Below are 24,536 nucleotides of genomic sequence, written 5' to 3'. Positions count from 1 at the left end.
GTTCTGTCCCTGTGGGTGTTCCTTCCCTGTTCTTTGTTCCATCAGGTCGGAGTTTGTCCTGTACTGTCCCATAGCAGATCGCTGAAGATTAGGGAAGATGAATTTGTTTTTTGAGGCCATAACATAACACACAGATAATCTTACTACAGTTCTCTGGATCTTCTTAGCACATCTTTTCCCCATAAGAGAAAATAATAATAATACGTGTGATGAAAACTAACTTCTCTGAAGAGCTCTTGGGTTTGCAAAATGCTTTTTATACATTATCCGATTTGATCATCTCAACCACCCTGCTCTAGATCTGATCCCCATTTTGCAGATGAATAAAACCAGGCTTGGAGAGGTTAAGTGAGTTGCCTAAAGCTCCTAAGTGTCAGGTGATATTTGAACCTACTTCTGCTTTATCCCATTTGCTTCTTCCCTGAGGCGAGATAGCAGATTGGATAGATTGGATAGAACTTGAGATTGGCTTGAGTTCAAATTCTGACGGGCCAGTCAGTTGACCTCTCTCAACCTCAGTTTCTTCATCTGTAAAGTGGGGACAATAGTATCTGCCTCACAGGCTGTTGGGAAGATCTAATGGAAGGCTGTGCGACCTCCTAACCCTAGCTGCATGCTGCTGTGAGGAAGGGGGCAGACTCGCATTCTGAGGTAACGGTACAAAACGCTTTCCCGCATCATTTTCCATGAGCAGGGCTTCCAGCTTCCAAGCCAGATGCGACCTTCCAGTTGAAGACGGGAGAAGCACCATGGATGCCAAACAGAAGCGACTCCAGCGACACCTGTCGGGGTGAGTAGGTGAAAGCCAGGCCTCGGGCAGGCGCGCGCCGAAGGGGGGAGGCCTTTGGCGGAAGGGCTCAAGGAGCCCCCGGGTGGCGGCGCAGGGGGCCCCCCGGGTGGCGGCGCGGGGGGCCTCCGGGGTGGTGGCGCAGGGGGCCCCCCGGGTGGCGGCGCGGGGGGCCTCCGGGGTGGCGGCGCGGGGGGCCTCCGGGGTGGCGGCGCGGGGGGCCTCCGGGGTGGCGGCGCGGGGGGCCTCCGGGGTGGCGGCGCGGGGGGCCCCCCGGGTGGCGGCGCGGGGAGCCTCCGGGGTGGTGGCGCGGGGGGCCTCCGGGGTGGCGGGGAGTCTCCCGGGTGGCGGCGCAGGGAGCCTCCCGGGTGCTTCCCCGCTCGCGGAGATCGGGTCGGAGCTTCTCCCCGCGCGGCCACGCGCCTCGCCGTGTCCCTCTGCACCTCCGCGAGCCGTCACTTGGCAGCCGTAGGTTTGAGAGCTGGTTGGGAGGAAGGGTTTGGGAAGCGGGAGAGACGGTGTGTGGGGGAATGGCGGACAAGGACGTTTGGAGAGGCCGCGGCGGAGCCCACGGGAGAAGGAGGGAGCGCCTGCAGGAGACGCGCGGTGGGAGCCGAGGCGGCGGCGGGGCAAGCACCGACATGGCGGGGCGGGACCCCGAGCGCAAGAGCGGCGGGAGGCTCTGGGAGCGCCTCGGGGGCCTGGGTTACAGTAGCGGCCTCCACTGAAGGTTAGGGGCATTTCCCTTTCACGGACCGCAAGAGTAAGGTTGGGCGGCTGTGCGGAAGATGAATCCTGCCCTAACCGCCCCAGTAGTAGCCCGGCTTTCACTCGAGGATGCCTCTCCACGGGAAGGCCAGTGCTGCTAAGGCCCATCGTCCCTCTTTGGCCGGGTCCTAATCCTGGTCAGCAACTTCTGCTCGTTCTTCGTGGAATCACTCTCCAACGAGGGCAGAGCCTTGTTGGTTGGTTGGCAGGTTTTCCCCGTATTTGACTTGAAGTCTTCTTCTGGGTTCGTGCCCTCCCACTCTTCAGAGTTTTCCTCAGAAGCTGTGCTTCCTTTCCTCCTGAAGCAGGGTGAGTGCTCCCTGGGAGCACAGGTGCCAGCAGGGTGAGTGCTCCCTGGGAGCACAGGTGCCAGCAGGGTGAGTGCTCCCTGGGAGCACAGTGCCAGCAGGGTGAGTGCTCCCTCGGAGCACAGGCACCCGCAGATCTTATGCCTTGCGACCTCTCCATGTCTAGAGTATCTCTTCCCTCGGGTGAGCGTTCTTTGGTGGTCCCCCTTCCCACCACTTAAATGACATCCCCCCTCCCAACCTTTTTCAGTCTCCCTCTGCCTCCTCATTCATTCTCTTGTACGCTGCCTTCTTTCTGAGGGACTTCGGAGTCATTCTTCCCTGAATTTTTAGTCTTTGACTTGATTAGAACTCATCACCTCTTCCTTTTCATCGCCTTCTTGCCCTGCTTTGATGAACCCTCCCATTCAGTAATTTAATCTTGCAAAAAACCCCTAGATAGGGTTTTGTGAGATTGAGTCCGTGGCCACTCTCCCTTCTGTTTGGTGTCTGAGTGACTTCTCTCAGCTACTCATGTAGCCTTAAAGGCTGCTCTGTTGTCATATTGCGGTGTTCTTACTTGCTCTATTTATAGTTCTGTTGTTTGGGTTACATAAGAAGAAAATAACTTTTTGGGATCTGATCATTCTTTCCAAGAATGTTTTGAGCGCTTTTGTTCTTCGGAGAACATTGATTCCCTCCTGTGTTTTTTGATGGGCACAGAATAGTCTTGTGTAACTCGAATTTCCTTTTCTGTATATATGAAAATCTTTCTCCTAATTGCTTATGATTTTTTTGTCATTGGAATTATTTCCTATTAAGTACCCCGCTTTGTGATGTACACTCTTACCATGAGTTAGTTTGCTTTAAGACTAATGCCTTGCCAATCCCCTCCTTCTGTCTTAAATCCCACCTTTTCTAGGTTTATTCATTCCTATTTCTCTGTTGAGTTTAATATATTCCTTTTCCAAAATGTATGTGTATATTTGTCTATTTCTGATAAAAACAAGGTTCATGGAATGCCTCTTCTCCCCACCCCTTCATATTTATATATATATATTTTATTTCACACACTTGATTGAGACTAGAATATTTTTTTCCCTCCATTCTACCCTGCTACCTGTTTTGCCTCCTTTTTCTTTCTTTTCAAAACTATCAAAATAGTATAACTTTCTTCCTGTCACAGGTGTTTTAATTCCTTCTCTGAGCATACTTTCAGATTATGAGGAGCAATTATTTATTTTCTCCTTTTAGAATACAAGTATTCCATCATATGGCCTTTTCCAAAAATTCAAATGTATTTATTTTTACATTTTTTTCTTTAATTCTTGTATTTGCATTTCTGTGTTTCTATTCAGTTCTGTTCTTTTAATAGGAATGCTTTAAAGTTCCCTGTTCCTTTTTTTTTTTTTGCCTGTAAGATTTTACTCAGTTTTTCAGGTTATTTTTAGGTGCAAATCTTTATTTATGTTTTGCACTTTAGAGTATCATATTCTAAGCTCTGTTCTTCTTTAAGTAGTTAACTACCAAGTCTTGTGTATTTTGACTGTGGTTCTTGCATACGTGAATTTTTTTCTCCCTGTCTCCTTGCACTATTTTTTCTTTGACTTGGAAGCTCTGAATTTTGGCTGTGACACTCTTGGAGTTTTCATTTGGGGATTTCAAAAGGTAGCAGGTTGATTATCTTTGTGTATATATGTATACACACACACACACACACACACCCTCTCTATATATATACATATACATACTCATGTATATATATACACACACATGCATATACATATATACATACATGCACCGTGCATATACATGCACAAGTGCTTATATGTATGTAGAATACATGAATGAACATATGGTAGGAATATATGTGTATACATACTTTAGATTTTCTTCTTGTTTTTCTATTTTTTCTTTTGTTTTCATATTTCCTGTTGTCTCATTGCATCATAATTTTTTGTTTATAACTTAATTATAAATTCTTTACCAATAATAGGTTCAATGTTGTTACATTTTTTTTTTCTCTGCTTTATCTCTTCCTGGTTTAGGTATCAGAACCATATTTTTCTCATAGACAGAGTTTAATAGGTTATCAGCTTTCTCTTTTTTGCAAACAATTTATGTCAAATTGGTTTAATTGGAGTTAATTTTACTCTTTGGGAGGTTTCTGGAGTGAAGAGACCACAGCTTGGTGACCAAGGTCTGGAACTAATGTAAGGCTTTCTGGGAAATATTTAGGGCTTCATGCTAGGAATCTGGGTCTGGATTTGGCATCGGGCTCCATGGGAAATCTCAGGGGATGAAAGATAAAGACTTCAGGAGAATAGCTTGATCTCAGTCTTAAGCCAGATCTCTCTGGGAAGTTTTAAGGTTGAAGGTAACAAACAGGTTATTCTGGATCTAAGACTGTTACAGGGCTTCATGATATTAGTTCCTACCATTTGAACCAATTCCTGACTTCTATCTTCTCCTAGTGGACTACTGTAGGTTCTGGTGAGATTGAACAGTATTTTTTTTAAATGTAACTTTTACTTTTTTTCAGTTAATCAATATTTATTTTTTTTCCCTCCTGTCTCTCCTTACTGGAAAAACAAAACATAAAACCCTTATGACAAATATTCATATGTAAGCAAAACAAATTCTGGCATTTCTCATGTTTGAAAATATGTTTATTCTGCATCTTAGGTCTTATTATGTCTGCCATTCATTATCTGTCCTCTGGAATAATGATTGGTTATCGAATTGAAGAAAATTCTTAAGTCTTCCATAGTCTGTTTTTTACGGTACTATTCTTATTATGGATTGTTTTCCTGATTTTGCTCACTTAGTATCAGTTTATACAAGTTTTCCCAATATTCTTTGAAAATTTTGCCTTACACTATTTTTTACAGTATAACAACACTTGATTACATCCATACATCATAACGTGTTTAGCCATTCCCCAGTAAGTGGTCACCTCATAGTTTTTAGTTTTTTTTTTACCAGAGAAAGAGCTGGCTATAAATATCTCTGCATATATGGATCCTTTTGTCCTTGCATTGATTTCTTTGTACTACAATTGTAGTTAGTTGTGTTGATGAGCCAAATGGTATGCCTAATTTGGTGGCATTTGAGGTATAGTTCCAAATTGTTCTCTAGAAGAGACTTAAAGTTTCAACAGTGCATTAATGTACCTATATTCCCATAACTTCTCTAATATCTACTGTTTTTCTCTTTATCATCTTTGCCAATATGATGATAATGATAGTGGTAATAACAGCATTTATTTAGTGCTTTAAGGTTTGCAAAGGTCTTCTCATGATTCTCAAAATGATTCTGGGAGATAGGTGTAATGATTATCCTCTTTTTTTCAGTTGAGAAAACTGAGGCAGACTTGCCCATGTCAGCAGGAAAGCCAGAAGCTGAACTTAAACTCAATTTTTCTTGACTTAAGGTTCAGTGTTCTATCTAGTGTAGAAACTCACAGTTATTTTAATTTGCGTTTCTCTAAATATTAGTGACTTGGAACATTTTTTCACATGGTTTATTTATCTTGAATTAGACCTTTCTGAAAGAATATTTTTGCATGTATTTTTCAATTAACTATTTCCCTTCTCATTTTAAATTTTAAATTGGGGGGTAGCTAGATGGCACAGTAGATAGAACACTGGTCCTGGGGTCAGGAGGACCTGAGTTCAAAGTACCTCAAACACTTAATACTTTTTAGCTGTGTGACCCTGGCAAAGCATTTAACTCCAGTTGCCTCACCAAAAATAATGATGATGATAATTTTTTTAAAAATTAGTAAATTTTACATTGGTTTTGTTTGTGCAAAATATTAATTTTATATCATCAATCAGAATTTTCCTTTTTATATTCTCTGATTCTCTCTCCTTTGTTTGGTCATGAACGCTTTTCCTATCCATGGAAATTTCTTCTTTGTTCCTCTGATTTGTTTAGGATCTGACTTTTTATATCCAAGTCATGAACCTGGTACGTTCTAAGAGGTCTTGGTCCAAACCGAATTTATGGGACACAGAAGTTCTGCTGAACTTTTTCTTTTTCCTTGGGAGAGAAAGAAGAATAAAAAAGTTAGTATAAAAAAAGTTTCCTTTTTCCCAAAACAGAAGACAGTGGAGATTGATAATTTTTTCTTTCTTTCGGAATTCCTTAGTCAGAAGAGCAGCTGTGAAATAATGGAGTCATCCCCAAAGCAGGGCATTTCTCTGGACAAATCATCCAAGAAAAGAGCTGAGACATGGTCCTTGGGATTACAGTTTGGGAGAAGCTTGGGAGTGTGATGTCAGAGTAGAGCAAAAGAAGTACAACCAGGAAAAAGGATCCAGACAAGAGACAGTCATGGGCAGGAAAACTTCTGAGTTTGGTGCCCATGAATGTAATATGTTTGAAGAAGTTTCAGTTTGAGGACAATCTTTTTTCTACAACAGAGTGTTCCTGTGAGAAAAAATCTAAAGGAATGTGGCAAAGATGAAAACAACTTTAAAAGTCTTTAGTACCAAATAAATGTGATGAGGTTTTGTTTTGGTTTGGTTTGTTTTTTTCCAGGAGGAAGATTTTTAAATGTAATTTAAGCAGGAAGTCAGTCAGTTACTCTTCAGAGCACTTTATTCAGTTGCACAGAATGAATACCATATGACTATAATAAATCTGGTAAACTCTTCCGAGATAGAAAAGCCCACAAAATCATCATAGAATCCATACTGGAGAGAAAACTCTTGATAAGCATCAATCTGGAAAATGTGTTAGCAAGAAGAGAGCCTTTACTCAATGTAAAATAATATATACAAGAGAAAAACTATTTGAATGTAACAGATGTGGCAGAGTCTTCAAAGTTTTAATCTTTCCTGTATACAAGAGAAACTCTTGGAATGTAGTGAATGGGGAAACCTTTAGACAAAGTTCTTTATTATATATCAGAAAATCCATACTGAACAGAAATCCTTTCAATGTAATGAATGTGGGAAAACCTTCAGACAAAATTCTTCTCCTACTGCATGTCAGAGAATTCATATTGGAGAGCAACCCTCTGAATGGAAATCTTTCATCCAGAAAGGAAACCTTACTGAACATAAGAGAATTCATACTTTGAATTCAGTGAATGTATGAACTCATTTACTCTTAAAGTATACTTTATTGAACATGAAAGCTAGTATAGAAACAAAGAAATCCTTTATGTTGAAAAACTTTTAGTGTACCTTACTGTACAGCAGAGACTTTATACAGAAGATAAGATCTTTGAATGTAATCACTGTGGGAAATCATTCACCCAAAAAAGGAAGCCTTCTGATCATAAAATGATTGCTACAGGAGAGAAATCCTTTAGCTGGAGCAGCTCGCTTGTTGTGTACACTGGAGAGAAAGCCTTAGAAAATAATGAATGTGGGGAGTCCGGCATACACAGTTTAGTGAACATAAGAGAATTCAAATTGGAGAAAAGAAACTCTTTGATGGGAATGAAAGTGAGAGATCTTTTGGCTAGAAAAGTTCCCTTACTACCATCAGAGAATTAATACTGGAACGAAACCTTTTGTGTGTAATGAATTGGGGAATTCTTTACCTGGTATATATAGCTTACTGAACATAAGAGATTGCATAAGGGAGCACAGAAATCTTTTGAGTATAATCAGTGTACAAAAGCTTTTAGCCAAAATTCAGATCTTGCATCAGAGAACAGAGTCTGGAAAGAAACCCTTGGAATGTAATGAATGTGGAAAGTACTTTCAATGGGACTTTCAAATATCTACTAAATACAGAGTTCTTACTGAAGAGCAACTCTTTGAAGGCCATGAAATGTGGAAACATGTTTATAGCCTTCAGCTAGAGTGAAAAGTTTACAATACATAAGAAGTTATACTGGAGAAATCCCTTCATCCAAAGTTCTAACCTTATTCAGCATCAGAAAAATCATACTGGAGAAAAATCCTTTGACTATAATTATTGTGGAAAATCTTAGAGAAAATCCATGAAAATGTAAGTAGTATACCCATAATTTTACCTAGAACTAAGTATTAAAAAAAAAAAAAGGTCTTGGAGATAAACCCTTTCACTGTCAAAAATGTGGAAAATTAGCTGAGTATACAGCTTTCTGAGCATGAGAGAATTCATAGTGAAGAGATGAAACTTTTTAATATAATTACAGATTCACAGAATTTCAGAATTGGAAGAGTTGTGTAGAATATTCTAGTCTAAGCAGTTCACAAAAGGAATCCTTACTATAACTTTTCCCAGAAAATAATTATCCTGCTTTGTTGGAATCTTTACAAACTACTAATTCATTAGAGTTGATAGATTATTGATCCGATCTTACAAGAAGATGTTTTGGGCCAGAACCTGAAACAAGGTACTAAGTAGAACTAATTGATACAATGCTTGTGTTCACACCTTTACTCATCGGAGTTCACAAGTATGCCAGCTTCACAAAGTAAACTTTGTAACTTTGTGAATTCACACCTCCCTTGAAGCTCTTAGGGCCAGAGAGCACTATGGGAGAAAACCCATAATCCCTCTCTCTCGTATCCCACAATTCCTCTCTCTCGTATAAAAGAAACAGACAGAGGCTCTCAGACAGATTTCAGCGGAATTACATGAAGAGTCGAGCTGGATTGGAGGCTGAAGAAAGCAGAGGCAGAAGCAAAGGACAAACTGCAAGAGCTCTTAGAGGAAACCTGCTCTTTCTCCCAGAGAAAACCACCATTAAGATAAAGAAGAAAAAGAACACCAACACTGCTTCTGCTTGAAGATTCTCAAGAAGGGTGAATCCATTACCTCTGGAGGCAGTCTATTCCATTTTGGAAGCTTTTCTAACACCAAGACTAAATTACTTGCGAAATTGTGGGTAATTTTGTGTAAGATTTAATTTATGCCCACTATTTTTTTCTAATAAGATTTAGTCTAGTGCTCCAGCATGACATCATCTTGACTCTGTCATCCGATGAATGAACCATCCTTCTCCAACTTTGTCTCATTAGTACATTTGGAGAACATATCATTTATGCCTTTAAGTCATTAGTAAAAACATATAGTGCAAGGCAAAGCATAAATCTTTGGGTACTCCAGAGGCTGTGTCTTACCATGTTGCCATTGGGACTAGTCTCAAGGCCTACCATTTACTTACCAATTCTGATTTTATAATTGAATTTTATATTTATTTTATAATTTTTATTATTATTTTATATTTTAAATACTTATTTTATACTTGTTTTATAATTGAATTTTATATCTTTTTAAAAATTATTTTATTTTTACTTATTTTATCATACTTATTTTATTTATTATATAGTATATATTTATATATAGCATATATATTATATTTAGTACTTATTTTATTATACTACTTATTTTATAATTGACTAGCTGTTTTATGATCTCCACAAGAAAAAGCATAAGATAGTTTATGAAAAGCTTCATTAAAATCTAGATAAAATGTACCCACAATATCCATGTTATGGTAACCAATTTTGTGTCTAATTGTGGTGTTCTTTTCTATAATATATGTTTCTCTGGGAGCAGATTTCTTGGGGAGGTTTCTGGAGGCAGCCTTCGTTTCAGTTCAGAGTAATGATCACCTCAAATACAGCCAGGGATAAAAGTTCAGTCCTTTATTGTCTCTTCCAAAATAGCCCGGTAAGCTTTCCTTGGTTCCCACAGCTCTTGTTGCTAGTCCTTTGCCTCTGCCTCTTCCAGTCTCGGCCTCTCCTCTTCCAAATCCTTCATTCTGCCCGACTGCAGTCTCTGGCTTTTCAATCTCCCCAACTGACTTCTCACTTGTGAATCTCCCGAAGTTTACTCACTGACTTGTGGCTCTCCATATCTCCAACTGACTCCTCCCTGAGACTGAGAGCTTCTTACATATGATCTCTTACAGGTGTGAACCCAAAGGTTGACTCCTCCTCTGAGAGAGTGGGATTGTGGGAGATATAAACTTGTCTCATACTGAATACTGACTTGTGAATCTCCCAAACTTGTAAATTAATGGGTGAATTCTTAAAGGTGTAAACTTAAGCATTATTTCTATCAATTTTAGTGACTTAACACCTTGTTTCATGTTCTGGCTCATAACACCTAATAATAATAGCTAGCATTTATTCAGTATTTTAAAGTTTGCAAAGAACTTTTTGAATGTTAACTCCTCTGGTATAATCCTCCCAACAGCCCTGTTTGGAATGACCTGCTATTGATCAAGTCTTGTTGACTTGTGTTGATTGTTTGCCATACACCAACCATGACTTTATTAATTCTTTCTAGAATTTTACCAGGAACTGACGTCAAGCTTTCTGACTTAAATTGCGGACTTTTCTTTTTTGAAAATTGAAATAACATTTGCCCTTCTCTAATTTTGTGGTCCTCTTCCTGTTTTGCTAAGTTTTTCTAATATTACTGATACTTCTCAATTACATTTGTTAATTCTTTCAGTGTTCATAGATGTAGTTCATCTGGACCAGGTGAATTCTTGACTTGAATTTGTAAAGGGCAATAAGTCTTCTCCTTTCTATTTTCTTGATCTTGTCTATTAATTTGTTAGTATTTCTCTCCCTCCCCACCCATTTTCAATGCAAATGTCATTCGCTGTGCCAGAGAAAATGACATAATGAATGTAGGAAAGCCTGAGGAGTGTGCAGGCAAGTGCAAAGTTAACTTTGTGAATCTCCCATACTTGTGAACTCCAATGAGTACTTAAATACATTAGTGAGTTAGAGAATTTGCTAAGTACCATCCTAAATTAGATAATTATTGTCTCTATCAATTCTAATAATTTAACACTTTGCAAGGATTCTAACAAAACTCTATTATGAAAGAATAGTCAGCAAAACCAACTGGTACTGACTAAGATACAGAATGCTGGTCCAGTGAACTTGGACCAGGATAACCTAGTGTTTTGTGAATGCAAAGATCCAAACTTTGGGGACAAAATCTCATTATCTGACAAAAGTTGAATTCCTCCTCAGACTATTCTAAAGCCCCCAAAGTGATAACTCTTTGCTTCAAGTCTCTCCCTGACTGAAACCTGTCTTCCACTTAGGGGCCAATGTGACTTCATAAAGTATTAAGTCTACTCTCATACTCAATGTAGTCAATTGATGCTGATGGTTTTCTCACTATTAAACCAGCTCTACATTCCTAATATTAATCCTCCTTGGTCATAGTATATGATTTTTGTGATATATTATTGCTAGTTATTTATTTTAAAAATTTGCTTCAATATTCATTGGGGAAATGGGTCTATAATTTTCTTTCTCTATTTTTTGTTCTTCCTGGTTTAGGTATCAATACTAGATTTGTGTCATAAATGGAATTTGGTGGAGCTCCTTCTTTACCTGTTTTCTCAGATATTTTATATATTATTGGAATTGGTCTTTAAATATTTGGTAGAATTCACTTGTGAATCCATCTGGTTCTGGGAGTTTTTTCTTAGGGAGCTCATTTATGGCTTATTCAATTTCTAACAATTCTTTCAGCATCCTATTTCCTTTTCTGTTAATCTGGGCAATTTGTATTTTTGTAAATATTCCTCCATTTCTCTTAGATTGTGAGATTCAGTGGCATATAATTGAACAAAATTGGTCCTAATAGTTGGTTTAATTTCATCTTCAATGATGTCGAATTTACCCTTTTCATTTTTGATACTGGTAATTTGGTTTTCCTCTACTTAAAAATCAAATTAACCAGTAGTTTATCCATTTAATTCTTTCTCTCACTCTCTCACTCTCTCTTCCCCCTTTTATGTATTAGTTGAGTGGTTTTCTTATTTTCAATTTTAATTTCGATTTGGATTTTCAGTTTGCTGCTTAATTAAGGATTTTTGATTTGTTCTTTTTCTAGTCTTAGTTGCATACCCAATTCATTGATCTGCTCTTTTTCCATTTTCTTGATGTAAGTATTTAGAGATGAAAGTTCCCCCAAGTATTGCTTTAGCCAACATCCCATAAATTTTTGTATGCTGTCCCATTGTCATTCTCTGATGAAATTATTGTTTCTATGATTTGTCGTTTGGTTGCTCATTCTGTAGGAGTAGATCAGGTTTTCAATTAATTTTTAATCTGTGTTTCCATAACCCGGTCTAATTTTCATCACATCATGATCTGAAAAAGTTTTAGTTAAGATTTCTTCCTCTGCATTTGTGAGGTTTTCGTGCTTATTCATGGATAATGTTTCTAATTCTTTGCTATTTGTCATCTCTTTTCAGCTAATTCTTCCTCCCTGATTGATCTCAGTTATAATTCCTCCACAGTCTGGGTTCCTAAACTCTTTAAGCCTTCCCCACCTCTCCTCACATTTAATGAGGAGAATCCAGGCCATTCATTGTGACCTCGCACTTCTGCCTTCCTCCATCTCTCTCATCACTTTGGCTTCATCTCCCACTATTTCCCTCCTGGGTCCCTGGAGAACAGAACTGAAAGGAACCCAGAGAAGGGTGGCCCAACCTTCATTCTGCAGAGGAGGCCATCCAGCATTGGCCGGGTCCCTGACCTTGTCATCCCATTTCCTCTAGAATCAGGAATCTTCTGTTGGCTTGTAAAGCGCCGGCCCGAGCCCTTCCTGCCTTTCGGTCCCATCCATGTGGCTCTTCTCCCAGTTCTCTGGCCCCTCCCTGCAGCCCCACTTGTGGCCTCGGCCCCCCGCGGCTCATGCGTTCTCCTTCAGTGTTTGGGACTCTTCTTGACTGAGTCACCAGTCTTGAAAACAGTGTTTCTGGAGGGTTGTGGGCTTAATGCTGGCGGGCTTGGCAAGGCTTCCTCTGAGCCTCCTGTGGGTCTCTCCGGATGCTACAAGCTCACGTGGAATTTTATGCTCAGCTGTCTGAAAAGACCTAAGTGCAAGGATGCTTCCAGCACACAGGAAAGGAGCTTTGTCTACCAGAACTTGACAACTTATTCACTAATTGGCGGTGATTTAAACCTACTTTTATCCCTTAATAATTTAAATATTCTAAATGGGTAAGAAATCCCTCCAACTTCTTTGCTGAGAAGTACCTGCAGCCCCGATTTCCTATCGAAGGCTTTGGGTTTTACTAATGGGTAATAGAGATACTTGTATTTGCCATGGCCCAGACACCTGTCAGGTATCATTTCTGTAGAAAGACAGGAGAGACCTTCACTGGTCAGCTGCAAGAAATGAATGAAAAAGCATTCCTTGAGTGCTGACTGTGCTCCGCACAATGAGCCAAGTTCTAATGGCAGACCCACCCTTCGGAGCAAGACAGAGAACTAGAAGAGGAGAGTGGTGAAATGGAAGAAAATATAGGGAAATGGGCTCTTTGCCTGATCTTTGCTTAACTAGGTGCAGAGTGGGGTTTGTTTAAAGCAGGGATGCTTAAATTCGAGTCTGGGAACTTACAAAGATTTTTCCTAACTATTTCAATATAATTGGTTTCCTTTCTAATACATTTTATGCATTTAAATAGCTTTCCTAGCAATGGTCCATGGGCTACCCAAAGATACACAAATAGGTTTTAAGAACCCTGATTTTAAGGGAAAGATGATGGGACAGCTGGGTCTATCAGAGGGGATGAGCCCTATAGTCTGGAGACAGAAAAGGCCCTGAGACACTCCCATAACCCCCAGGTCCCCACCCCCAGTTGGCTCAGGTGTGACAACTTCCTGTTTCTGCTTTCCTTCCAGGCCCAGAAAGGCTGCTTACTCTCGTAACCGCCTGGGTACCATGAAGCCCTCTAAGCTGGGTGAGTAGAGATATGGCCTTCCAGGCTGGGCCCAGGGCCTTCCCCCTGATTTTCCATGGTGCTGGTTCTGTGAGACTTCCTCTTCACTGGTGGGAGAGCGTGCAAGGCTCGGTGTGCTGCTGGGCCCTTTCCCAGCCTCCTGCGCCCCTGACCCTCGGCGGGCTTGGCTGCTTCCTTGGCCAGGAATCCGGGGGCTTAGGCCTGATGACCCCCTCCTTCACCCCCTTCATGGAAGCTGACTCTCTTCTGGAAAGCTTTGTTTGATCCCCCTAGTGATGAAAGCATGGTGGCTGTGCTCAGAAAGTGTAGATGTTTTCTGTGGGCCCTGCCTTCTCCCCCTCCCACTCCTGGGAGGGTGGGCTCTTTGGGGACCCTGGAATTCTCTGACACTTACATAATAATGGCCTTTTGGCTGCTTGGGGACTGGGAGGCCCTGGTTAACCTTTTTGTTTTGTTGCTTCAAAGTTTCCAAAGTATTTTACAAATAATATCTCATTTAAACCTTGCTATCACCCTGGAAGATAGGTGTTCACTTATCCTCGTTTTTCAGGTGAGGAAATTGAGGCAGAAAACCTTGAAATAACTTGCCTAGCATCTCACCACTAATGTCTCTGATCAGATTTGAATTCAGGTCTTCCTGAATTCATCACTATTTCCAGTAGGCCCCTCTAAAATGAAAATTTTCAGTTGTCTCAGAAGCAAAAAATGCCTATTGAAATAGGCATATTGAAATTGAATTATATTATATTTGTAAAGTATTATATTATGTTATGTTTGTAAAGTACAGCACAGTGTCTGGAACAAATAGAGGCTTAATAAGTGTTTATTCCCTTCAAAAACCAACAAACTGTAGTTAGCAGAAGTTCACTGTTTCTTTTACAAGCTTTTTTCTTGGATAAGTGAGAAAGTTGTGTTTGTGAAATTCACAATAAAAAATAAAATAAAATGGTAGCTTGAGATTGTAGCTGCCCATTTTTTCCTCCTCTTCTGAAGGTGAAAAAGGGAGAAGGTATGATCTGCTTCTCTCCCCCCCCTTAATTTAAATTAATTAAACTTAAATCATTATTTAGTAATAAAATTATAAATATAAGCATTTAAAAATACAGAAATTGTATATTTTGGTTATATGCTTTTTAATGTTCAATAATATAATAACTTAACTGCTCTGTTTGTGAACCCTTCTGTACCTTTAAAAAAAGGTTTTATTGATTCTCATTTTTCTATGTCTGTCAAATGAGATGAAATATATAAAATCTCTCGCAAACCTGAAAGTGTTAGTTAAATAATGATGATGTTGATGATCATTATTATTCCTCTGCTAACTCACTTTACCCCAAATGCTTTTTATTATATTTTACTAAAACTTAATCCAGCTACATTTAATATTCCCAATTCTGGTTTCTTCCCTTTATAAACTTCACCCACTACTGACCCTCTAGAGAAACTTGCCCCAAGGTCAAGCATTTGTCCTGTAATTATCTCTGCCTTTGTGACCGTGTCCATCATTCCACTTAGCAGAGAAGCTAGATTAACCCAAAAGGTTAGTTAAACTCACCAATTTAAAGAAAGTATTTTATTTTTATTTATTTTTTTAAATTTAAAGTATTATAGTAATTCCACTGTGCTTTGCCTGGGAACCTTTATCTTGTGATTTTTGTGATTCCCATTATGGGCCTTGGCTGTGGTTTGGGGATTTTCAGAAGAGGCCCAAATGATGTATCTCAATTCTGACCAATTCATTGATAGCCATTTTGAGTTGTTTCTATTGGGCTCTTCATATCCCCATTTGGGATTTTCTTGGCGGAAGCATTGGAGTGGTTTGCCATTTCCTTTTCTGGGTCATTTTATAGATGAGGAAACTGAGGTGAACAGGGGGAAGGGACCCTGAGTCATACAGTTGCCTAAAATTTGTTTGTAACCACTAGCATAGCTAGTCACTGTGCTCGGTACTTATCTCCCAGTTTGCCTTAATTTTCAAATAAAAACTAAAAATGAAATAGCTCTGGCTCTCAAGGAGCTTGGATTCTGCCAGGGGCTGAGGAGGAAGGGATGGGGTCCACAGCTAAGGAAAGTCTTTTCAGGGGGAGGCTGGCTGCCTTTGGGGGGGGTCGGGAAAGATTGCCCAGAGGGGAGAGGAAGCAGCCCCTGGTTTTGGAGGATGCTTCCGGGTCTAACTGGCCGCATAACCCCCAGGATGCTTTTGTACCACTTGACCCCTGGATCTGGAACCTCCTCCCTTCCCCATCATGTCTCAAGAATCCCTCCTTTGTACAGTAAATGTGATCAGTTATTCAGTCAGCAGGCTAGTTACCATACTGGTGCTGAATGAAAGGGGGATGCTTAAACAAAAAAGCAGAACCAGCCCCTTCCTTCAGCGGGTGCGTTCCTCACAGCTTGGCTGGAGGTTCATGGGAATTCCACGTGGCCAGGAGAAGAGATGGTTTGGTTCCTGTTCACAGGCTCCTGTTCTTTTCCCTTTCCCTTAGACCCTACCTTGACCTCCGACTCATCTGTAAGCAGTAAAAAGGGGGCAAAGAGGGAACGTACTATGTTCAACGAGGTTCAGCTGGATGTTCTTCTGGGGGAATTTCATAAGAACCCCTACCCCAACTATTCCGTCAGGAGCGAGCTTGCGAACCGCCTCGATGTTCCCGAGTCCAGAATACAGGTGAGTTAGGGTTCGCGTCCGAGGGGGGCTGCATGCTACGGGCCTTTTCCTGGCTCTGCACCAAGTTAATGTTGGCCCATTGGGCACACCGCAAGCACTTCATAAATGCACGTTTCTCGGATGCTCAGTGGGAACATGCAAAGAAGGGCCCATGTGTGGCCTCTGCCCTCCCAGAGCTCCCTTCTAGCTGTGTGGTGATGCTTGAGCGTCACCAGGAAGATCCAGCTCTTTTTCCCCTTTTTGGTGTGAAGAAGCTTGCTTGCCCTCCACATTTCTCCCCATCTTCACAGAATCCCCCCTGGGAACAGGAAATGAAGGTCTTATCTGCTGACTGCCCGGACCTCTCCTCCAACTGGGTCCAGCTTGTCCCCCAGGGTTGGTTTAGGGAAGGCCATTGCAGGCATTTTCCTGGCTCTCACCAAGGCCTAGAACAGTCCCCTCCTGACCTCCCTCTCAAGTCCCAGCTCAGAGCCCACTTTGTCCAGGAAGCCTCGGCCTTCCGTCTGAATGACTTCCTGTCAGTCTTGTCCCCAACTTGTACTTCCTTTGTCCCCCTGACCCAGACTCCCTTGAGCTCCTTGGGGAAGGGGGGATTATCTTTCACCCCTTTTGTATTCCACATGGAGCATCCTTAACTTTGTAGGTGCTGTTGCATCTCATTTGACCTTTACCATGACCCCCCAAATGAGGTGCTTTCTCTTTCCCCCTATTTAACAGATGAGTAGACTGTGGATGGGTCTCTTAATTCCTCTCAGTATTTCATAATGTCTTCCTTTAATCGGTAGGCCACATTGGTTGTAGTCATTCCCTCATTGGGGCTACCCACTTTGTTTCTACCTCCTTACTGCTACAAAAAGCGTTCCCGTAAATACTTGGTGTAAGGGCGACCTCCGTCTTTAACGTCCTTGGAGCCATTGCCCAGTAGTGGTAGCTCGAGGACAAAGAAGGTAACAAGTTGGTGCCTTTTTCGATGTAAATTCTAGTTTTTTAGTATGGCTAGACCAGTCATTTCATAGCTCCACCACGAACTGCGGGTGAGGGTGCCATGTTTCCGTTTTTACAAAGGCTTTCCCAATTTAGTGCCGATCCAGTTTGTGGAAGCTTTGCTAGTGGTGAGCGGTCAGTGATGGGAGGGTCTACAGGTTAACCAGGACCCGAGGTGTGAAATTTAAAGGAGAATTCTGTATGAGACAAGACTCATTTGGATCTCATCTGAAAAAACTTAATTGAAAGAAGGAATATGAAGGCATTTTTTGAATACAGTTCCTTGGTTCATTCCTGAGGAAAATAATATTGGCCAAATTAGGGGCCTCCCCTTAGTGAGCAGAAGCTCCCTGGGAGATTATGTCTAATCCCATGTGTACAGGGAGGGAGGGAGGGGGAGAGATAGACAGACATGGAGGGAGGGAGGGACAGAGGCAGAGAGGGGGGGTCTATTGTTTTTTAATTAGTACCAGAACTCCTTTGATGGACCCAAATTACAACACCTGGGCTCACACTTTAGTAGATGAATTAGCTTAAGCTCAGTAGATGTCCCGTTCCCCCCATCTCCCCCCCTCCTCTCACCCCGCACCAAAACTACACAATGTGGGCCCTCGTTTTCAGGCCCTGTGTGGCAGGACTCTCCAGGCGTGATGGGGCTGTTCCTTAGCTCACACAGTCCAGGGCAAGGGCACACGATGCCTCCTTTGCTGGGCTTTGGAATCCCTTTAGCCCCAAATTGCCGTTGTGTGGGGGTGGGGAGGGGAGATTTCATGGGGCCTCCTGATGGAGAGGGAGGAATGACACAGTGCCGGCAATCCCAGGAGCCTCCCAGAGGCCCAATGGGGTCTTCTTCCCATGGAGTCTGGGAACCGATTCCAGGGGACTTGTGTCTTCAGTCCCCCCAGACAGAAAGGCAACACGCCACATTCTCTAACACCCAGTAAATGCAGCGTCGGGACAGGGACTTGTGCTTCAGGAGAAGAAATAAAGCCCTGCCTCCCCACCTGCTGTCCCGGACAGCCATTCAGGCAAGATGCACAATGAGGTCCTTCAAGGAATCGGGAAAATCCCCAAATCAGGATGCCCGAGGTCAGCTGGCAAGGGCAAGTGGGGGGGGGGGGGGGGGGGCGTGACCCTTGGGAAGCTGTCATCAGGAAGTCAAGAAGAAAGGCGGGTTTTAAAGGGAATAAGCTCAGTTCTGTTCTGGACGTTTGGGATGCCAACAAACTCCCCAGTGGAAGGTGTCCACGAAGCAATGGGGGAAGAATAGGGTGGTTTGTGTGGATCTGGGAGCTCTCTGCAGAGATGGTTATTCAGCCCCGCAGAGCTCATGGAGTTACTAAATCAGGAGTCTGGGGATCCCGCCGACAGCTGGGGAGCATGGTGATCTGGTGAGGAGTCTTCAAAGGAAGAAGGGAATGTTAATAATGATATTAAGCCTGCTGGGTGCCAGGCACTCCACCAAGTCCCCTTCAGCTCTAAGAGGGAGGGGTTATTGCACCCATTCCATATACGAGGAAACTGAAGCAGGACCAGGGTCACCCAGCTCGAAAGTAATGGAGGCTGCATCTGAACTCGGATCTTCGGGCTCTCTGCCCTGTGCCACGTTGCTGCCTGAAAGACTCTGCCCCTCTGCTAGGGGGCCCACCCCATACCCTGCCTTGACCTTTGTCAGGTGTAATGGGCTGAGGCTTGAGTTGATGCACTGAGGTCCCAAGCACATGAGGCTAAATAGTCATTGGACCATACTCTATTAATATATAAGCTTGGAGAAAGAATGGCCCCCACCCACTCTTTGTGCAAGTCCTGATGTGTTGTATAGGAAATGACGATTTTGGTGGGTGGAGGCAGGGGAGTGGAAAAGGAAGGGGAAGGAGAGACTTTTGGGATTGCCATTGCCACGGTTGGCTCGGCTCGCGTCTCTCTCTGTTAGCTGGCTTCCTGTCGCAACTGCCCATATTGCTATCGCAATCTTTCTTGCCTATATTTGTTATTGCAATCTTTATTCACCTCTTCACTTCAATAAATATTGAAGATTTTCCCCTTAACCTGAATTCCTGACTCCGGCTGATTTTAAATACGCGGTCATTACATTCAGGATCACCAGGAGGGCTTTTGGAGCCTCAGTTTCCCCACATGTAAACGGGGTTAATACCTCTGGGATCTCCCATGGGGGCCAGTAATATAAAATGCTTTGTGAGCTTTAAAGCATTCGGAAATGTGACTTGTGCTCTCGCTGAATTTTTTTTCTTTCTGCCCGTCCCACAATGTGCCACTTTTATTGCTGCCCGTTGTTTGTTTGGTGAGATTGCCTCCTACAAGCCGGCGGGCTCTGCCCTTCAACCACGGGCAGGATTCTTGGACAGGCTGGCCATGGCGTGGGGAGGGGGTGACGCTCCCCGTCGAGATCCCCTCGTTTCCTCCAAAGCTCAGCCTTTCTTCACTCCTGCCCACCTCCATCATGGCCCCACAAATTGTAAGATCTTAGGTGATACATGGAGAGGGCAGGGACCTCCCCATTTCCCAGGTGAGGCAGGGGGCACTGAGAGGCTAAGGGGATGGCCCAGGAACTAGGAAATGGGTCTCAAGTAGGACTGGAACCCTAGTTTTCCTAACTACAAGTCTAGTGCCCTCTCCCGAGGGGTGGTCATTTTTCTTTTCAGGGGCATTTATTAAGCACCTGCTGTCTGCAAGCCATTGCGCAATAAACCTATGAATGTCCATAAAGAACCTAAATGTGTGTGTAGCCTCTGTCTACGGCCGGAGTCCTCATTCCTTTTGCCCAGTAAAGCCTATAGGACCTCCTCAGAATCATGTTTTCAAATGTAGCAAGCAATAGAATTTTTAAAAATGAAAATAATTATATGGAAATACAATTACTTATCTGTTTACATATATGTATATGTGTGTATATATATATGTGTGTGTATATGTATATAAATAGATATGCATGTGTGTATATATAAAAATGTGTATGTGGATATATATGTGTGCATTTATATGTATGAATATATACATATATGTGTGTGCACGTGTGTATGTATGTGTAAAATGTGTGCATGTAAATATGTGCATGCATGTATGAATGTGTGTGCGCATGTCTATATGTAGATATGCATGTGTGTGGATATATCTGCATGTGTGTATGAATATATGAGTATGTGTAAAATATGCATGCATATAAATATACATACATGCATATATGTGTATATATGTATGGGTATATAAATATGTGTGCCTGTATGTATGAATATGTATATGTGTGTGTGTATAAATATATGAATAAAATATATGTGCATATGTGTGTGTATATATAAATAGGTATGTGTGTATGATGACCACATTAGCACCCTGATACTTTAGAATCAGCCGGGGTCAATCAGCAAAAGGCCTTTTTATTCTTTTTGGATGTGAGGAGAATGGCGACACATTCTGGCCAGGAGTCGCCCTGGCTTTCTTACTCCACCCTTTTATCCCTCCTCCTCCTCTCTCTCTATCCCAACAGATCGAGCTCGAACAGAATGGTGGGGCGGGCCGTTTTCCAAGCAACTGCTAATAGAATATTGTCCAATTGATAATTAGCCTTAAGTGCCTGCTTGGCTAAACCTCAGTGCATCTGCTCAGTTTTAGCCCGTTACATGTGTGTATATACATATATGTGAATGGATATGTGTGGATACATGTATATAAATCTATATATGAATATATGTGTGTACATGTATATGTGTGAAAATTATTAACGTATAAATATGTGTGCATGTGTGTACAAATGTGTATGTGTATGTAAACTACATGTGCGTGCGTGCGTGTGTGTGTGTGTGTGTGTGTGTGTGTGTGTATGTACGTGTATATATAGTTCACAAATCCTAGGTGGGGTCTTGCACTTAAGGTTGATGTCCTTTAAAAGAAATAATTTTGTGCTAGAGTAGACATGTCTTAGCAAAGCTTTATAGCTAACAACCAAACTGGTTTAAGTCAAATCAGCCGAGACATGTGTGAAGTGTTTAGCGCTCTATAATTCCTTCCTTCCCTTTCTTCCTCCCTCCTCTCCTTCCCCTTCTTCCTCCCTCCCTTCCCTGACACCTGCTGTTCTCATGAGAAGAAATACAGCCCCGTGGACTTCACGTGATGTCTTCCTCTCCTTTTTTAGAACTGGTTTCAAAACCGAAGAGCCAAACAATCACGACAGCTGAAAGAAAAAGAGAGTTTGAATCTGTCCGGACAGTCCCAAGACCTGGGGGAACAGAGCTCCTTGGTTCACGGCTCCAAAAACGCTCAGACTCCAGCCCCCGGCCCGGTTCCGCAGGAGACCCTCGCCGAGAGCCAGCTCGCCTGGCCAAACCGATCCAGGTTCCCCTCCTCTAAGATGTCCAAGGTGACCCTTGGGGAAGGTCCCGGCTTCCCGGAGACTGTGGCTACGGCCTCGGCGCTGGCCAAGGAGGCTTCCACGAGCCCCGGAGCCTGGCTGCAGCCCCCCGCCCTGACTCTGGAGTCTCATCCCTGCTTAAAGCCCCAGGCCTGGGGGGGCTCCCCGCAGAACACCCCGCCCCGGCTGCAGAGCCTGAAGAGGGGCCAGCAGCCGGAGAGGCGGCTTTGGCTGGAGTATCTCCGCCAGCTGCACGAGCAGTCGCAGCAGTATCCCTGGATGCAGGAGTACCTGGAATACTTGCAGCAGCACCCGGTCCCGGTGGCCCCAGCCCTCGCCCCCAGCCCACCAGCAACCCCCCTTGCAGATACTGTTCCCAGTGTCTCAGCAGCCCTGGCCACAGACGCGGGGTCAGACCCCGCTGCTGCCAAATGAATCCTCCCTCGGCCTGAAGTTGCAGGAGCATCTGGAGTCACTTCGTATCTCAACCATTATGGACCTCTTTCTCGTCCATCCCCCTCCTCCCAATGACTTCTCCATGATCCACGATCCGCTCGGCTTCCTGGGACCAGGCAGCTGTTTGACCCAAATTGTCTCTTCGATGTACTTTGAGTTTGATGATGGATTCCCCTTTTGTTGTCCAAGGACAGATCTTCGCTCCGAGGTCGGTGATGGCTTGGGAAGGTCTCGGTCTGAGCGGGCCGGTGGGTATCCTCGGCCGCTCGGCTAGTAATCAGTGATTCAGATCGACACCATTGTGGGGCAGCAACAAGCTCGCGGAATGACGCCTCTTAATTAACGGGGTCCGTGGGCCACTAATTAACCATGGACCGAGGAAGAAGGGGCGGGACCTGGTGGGCTCCGGGCACCATACCCGCTCATCACGACACGGTACGTGGGCCGTCAGTGGCACGTCAGGGCCAAGCACCCAGAAATGGAGGCCCTCCCGGTTCTTGTATTAGCCTGCAAATGGCCACCCTAAAATGAGGCTTTGTTCTCAGCTGACACAACAAAACCCACATAATTGTATCCAGCCATCACTCCTCTGGGCAGGGCATGGTGTGGAATCCATGTGTGTTAGGTGGGCAGGTGTGGGAGGGAGAACGGAGTGGGAGGGGCCCCCTTGAGAACTCTGCAGTTATGCCTTAAGCCTATCAAAAGGAACAGAAGATGGCAATAATAACGAGTATTTTTACAGGTGACAGTCCATTTTCCTTATCCCAACCCTGACGGGAGATACTTCCGCGAGACCCATTAAGCAGAGGTCAGCTGGCTCCTGGCACTTTGCTCAGGGCTTGGCTCTCGCTGCGAGCCCCCTTCCCTTCCTGTTAGGGCCCGCTGATGGACTTAGGGTTCTCCCCTCCGCACCCCTCGACCTTCTCCAAGGCCCACTTCTCTTCTTGGCTTCCCTCTTAAGTGTCGACTGCTTCTGGGGAAGAGGCCGGCGGGCCGAGCTGGCCCTGATGGCCACGGCCACAGTGGCGACTTGCCTTGCTGTCCCTTCCCTTTCTCCTCTCTTCCCTCGGTCTTCAAGGGGGCAGCGTGGCCTGAGGCACCGGCATGCCCTCGGGCTGGGACCTGGGCTCACTTGGACCAACGTCCCCCCTCACCCCAGGCGGGGACCTGGGCTTGCTTGGGCCAAGGTCCCACCTCCGCGGTCCCTTCCTGCATCAGGCGGCCATCTTTCTTGCTCCTCTGAGCATTTCTTTCTTTTCTTGTCGCTCCAGAAGCTCTTCATTCTTCCAGGCTCATCTCAGGGGATACTTTATATGGGAAGCCTTTGCTTATCTCCCCCTCTTCTTATTGACTTACTAGATAATGAATTCCCAATAGAATGGAAGGGCCGGGTGGGGGGAGGGGGGTGGGAGTTTGCTTTTTTCCTCCTATTTTTGTATCCTTGCTATGTGTCACACGTGTAGTGGGCGCTTAATTATACTTAGAGAATTGGATGAGGATGGATTTTAATCAGACCCTGCAGCAGTACTTGTTTGATAATGATTGGTGGGTAAATGTTGCCTCCAGAGAGGATCGTAAAGGGCAGTGTTGAAGCCAAAGAAACTGTGAACCCATGGCGGGCTGAGCGGCGCTGTGGCGGCAGCCTCCGGAGATCGGCGAGGAGGGGCCTCCTCGGGATCTGGGGCCCAGCACCCCTTGGGATTCACCTGGAGCATCTCCAGGCGGGGAGGACTGGCGCTCGGAATGGGAGGACGGCGCCGGCTCGGCGCTGGCCAAGGAGCTCTTGTCCCAGCAAGCCTTCCTGAGACTGTCTGCCTCCAGCTGCTCTTGATGAATTCATAACCTCATTCTGTGGAGGGGTCCCGGGGCAGTAGGAAGAGGTCACCGCCGCCCATGGATCCAAACGACTGCAGCCGTTCTTTGGAAATACTCTCCTTGTCTCCCATTCCCAAGGACTTCGATTGTGTGATATGTCGGCCCTGTTGGCAGGCACGACGTTGTATTTTTATCACCCTATTTATGTCAATAAACTGAAATGACTTTTCATTACCTCGCTCTTCGTTTGTGGTCTGTCGGAACGTTCGGGGACATAAAGGGCTCGGGGCTCTGGAACTGAAGGGACCACGGAGGCCCAGGAGGGTTGGCTGGCCTTCCCAGTTGTAGGCACAGTCACAAGCCATGACTAAATGGTCAGGAGCTGGAGCCCATTGACTTCTTGTGGTGGAGATGGAGCAGGAAGTTGTGGGCGGCCTTCAGAAGCAGAGCCGGGAAGTCTGGGTGCTCCTGGTCCCTTCCCAGAAGGGCATTGGGGAGCAGATTTGGCAGAGGCTTGTTCCAGTGGGAGCAGACTTTGCTGGGAGCCTGTCCTACACTGCTTTTGAATGATGGGAAAAGGATACCTTTTTGTGTAAGAAAGTGTTCAAGTGCTGTCCTAGAGTACAAAGTGCCGTGTTTACCTGCCCATTTGTGCAAGCTGCTTAAGACTGTATGCATGTGTGTCTGGCACAAGAACGGGTCAGGATGCAATCACGTGAAATGATAGC

The 24,536-nt window shown here is 43.9% G+C and overlaps 1 protein-coding gene across 1 annotated transcript in view; it reads left to right on the top strand.

The window, feature by feature from the left end:
- LOC127556636 (intestine-specific homeobox-like) overlaps nt 1–24,042 on the top strand; it is a 41,480-nt gene extending 17,438 nt beyond the window's left edge. The window contains exons 4-7 of the mRNA XM_051989903.1: nt 695–790; nt 13,461–13,519; nt 16,006–16,187; nt 21,322–24,042. Coding sequence (XP_051845863.1) covers nt 695–790; nt 13,461–13,519; nt 16,006–16,187; nt 21,322–21,972 — 988 coding nt within the window. The 3' untranslated portion in view covers nt 21,973–24,042. The remainder of the gene's footprint in view (nt 1–694; nt 791–13,460; nt 13,520–16,005; nt 16,188–21,321) is intronic.
- Nucleotides 24,043–24,536: the final 494 nt, after the last annotated feature.

The sequence above is a fragment of the Antechinus flavipes genome, chromosome 3 (genome assembly GCF_016432865.1).
Source record: "Antechinus flavipes isolate AdamAnt ecotype Samford, QLD, Australia chromosome 3, AdamAnt_v2, whole genome shotgun sequence".
NCBI lineage: Eukaryota > Metazoa > Chordata > Mammalia > Dasyuromorphia > Dasyuridae > Antechinus > Antechinus flavipes.
This window is presented reverse-complemented; position numbering and strand designations above follow the sequence as displayed.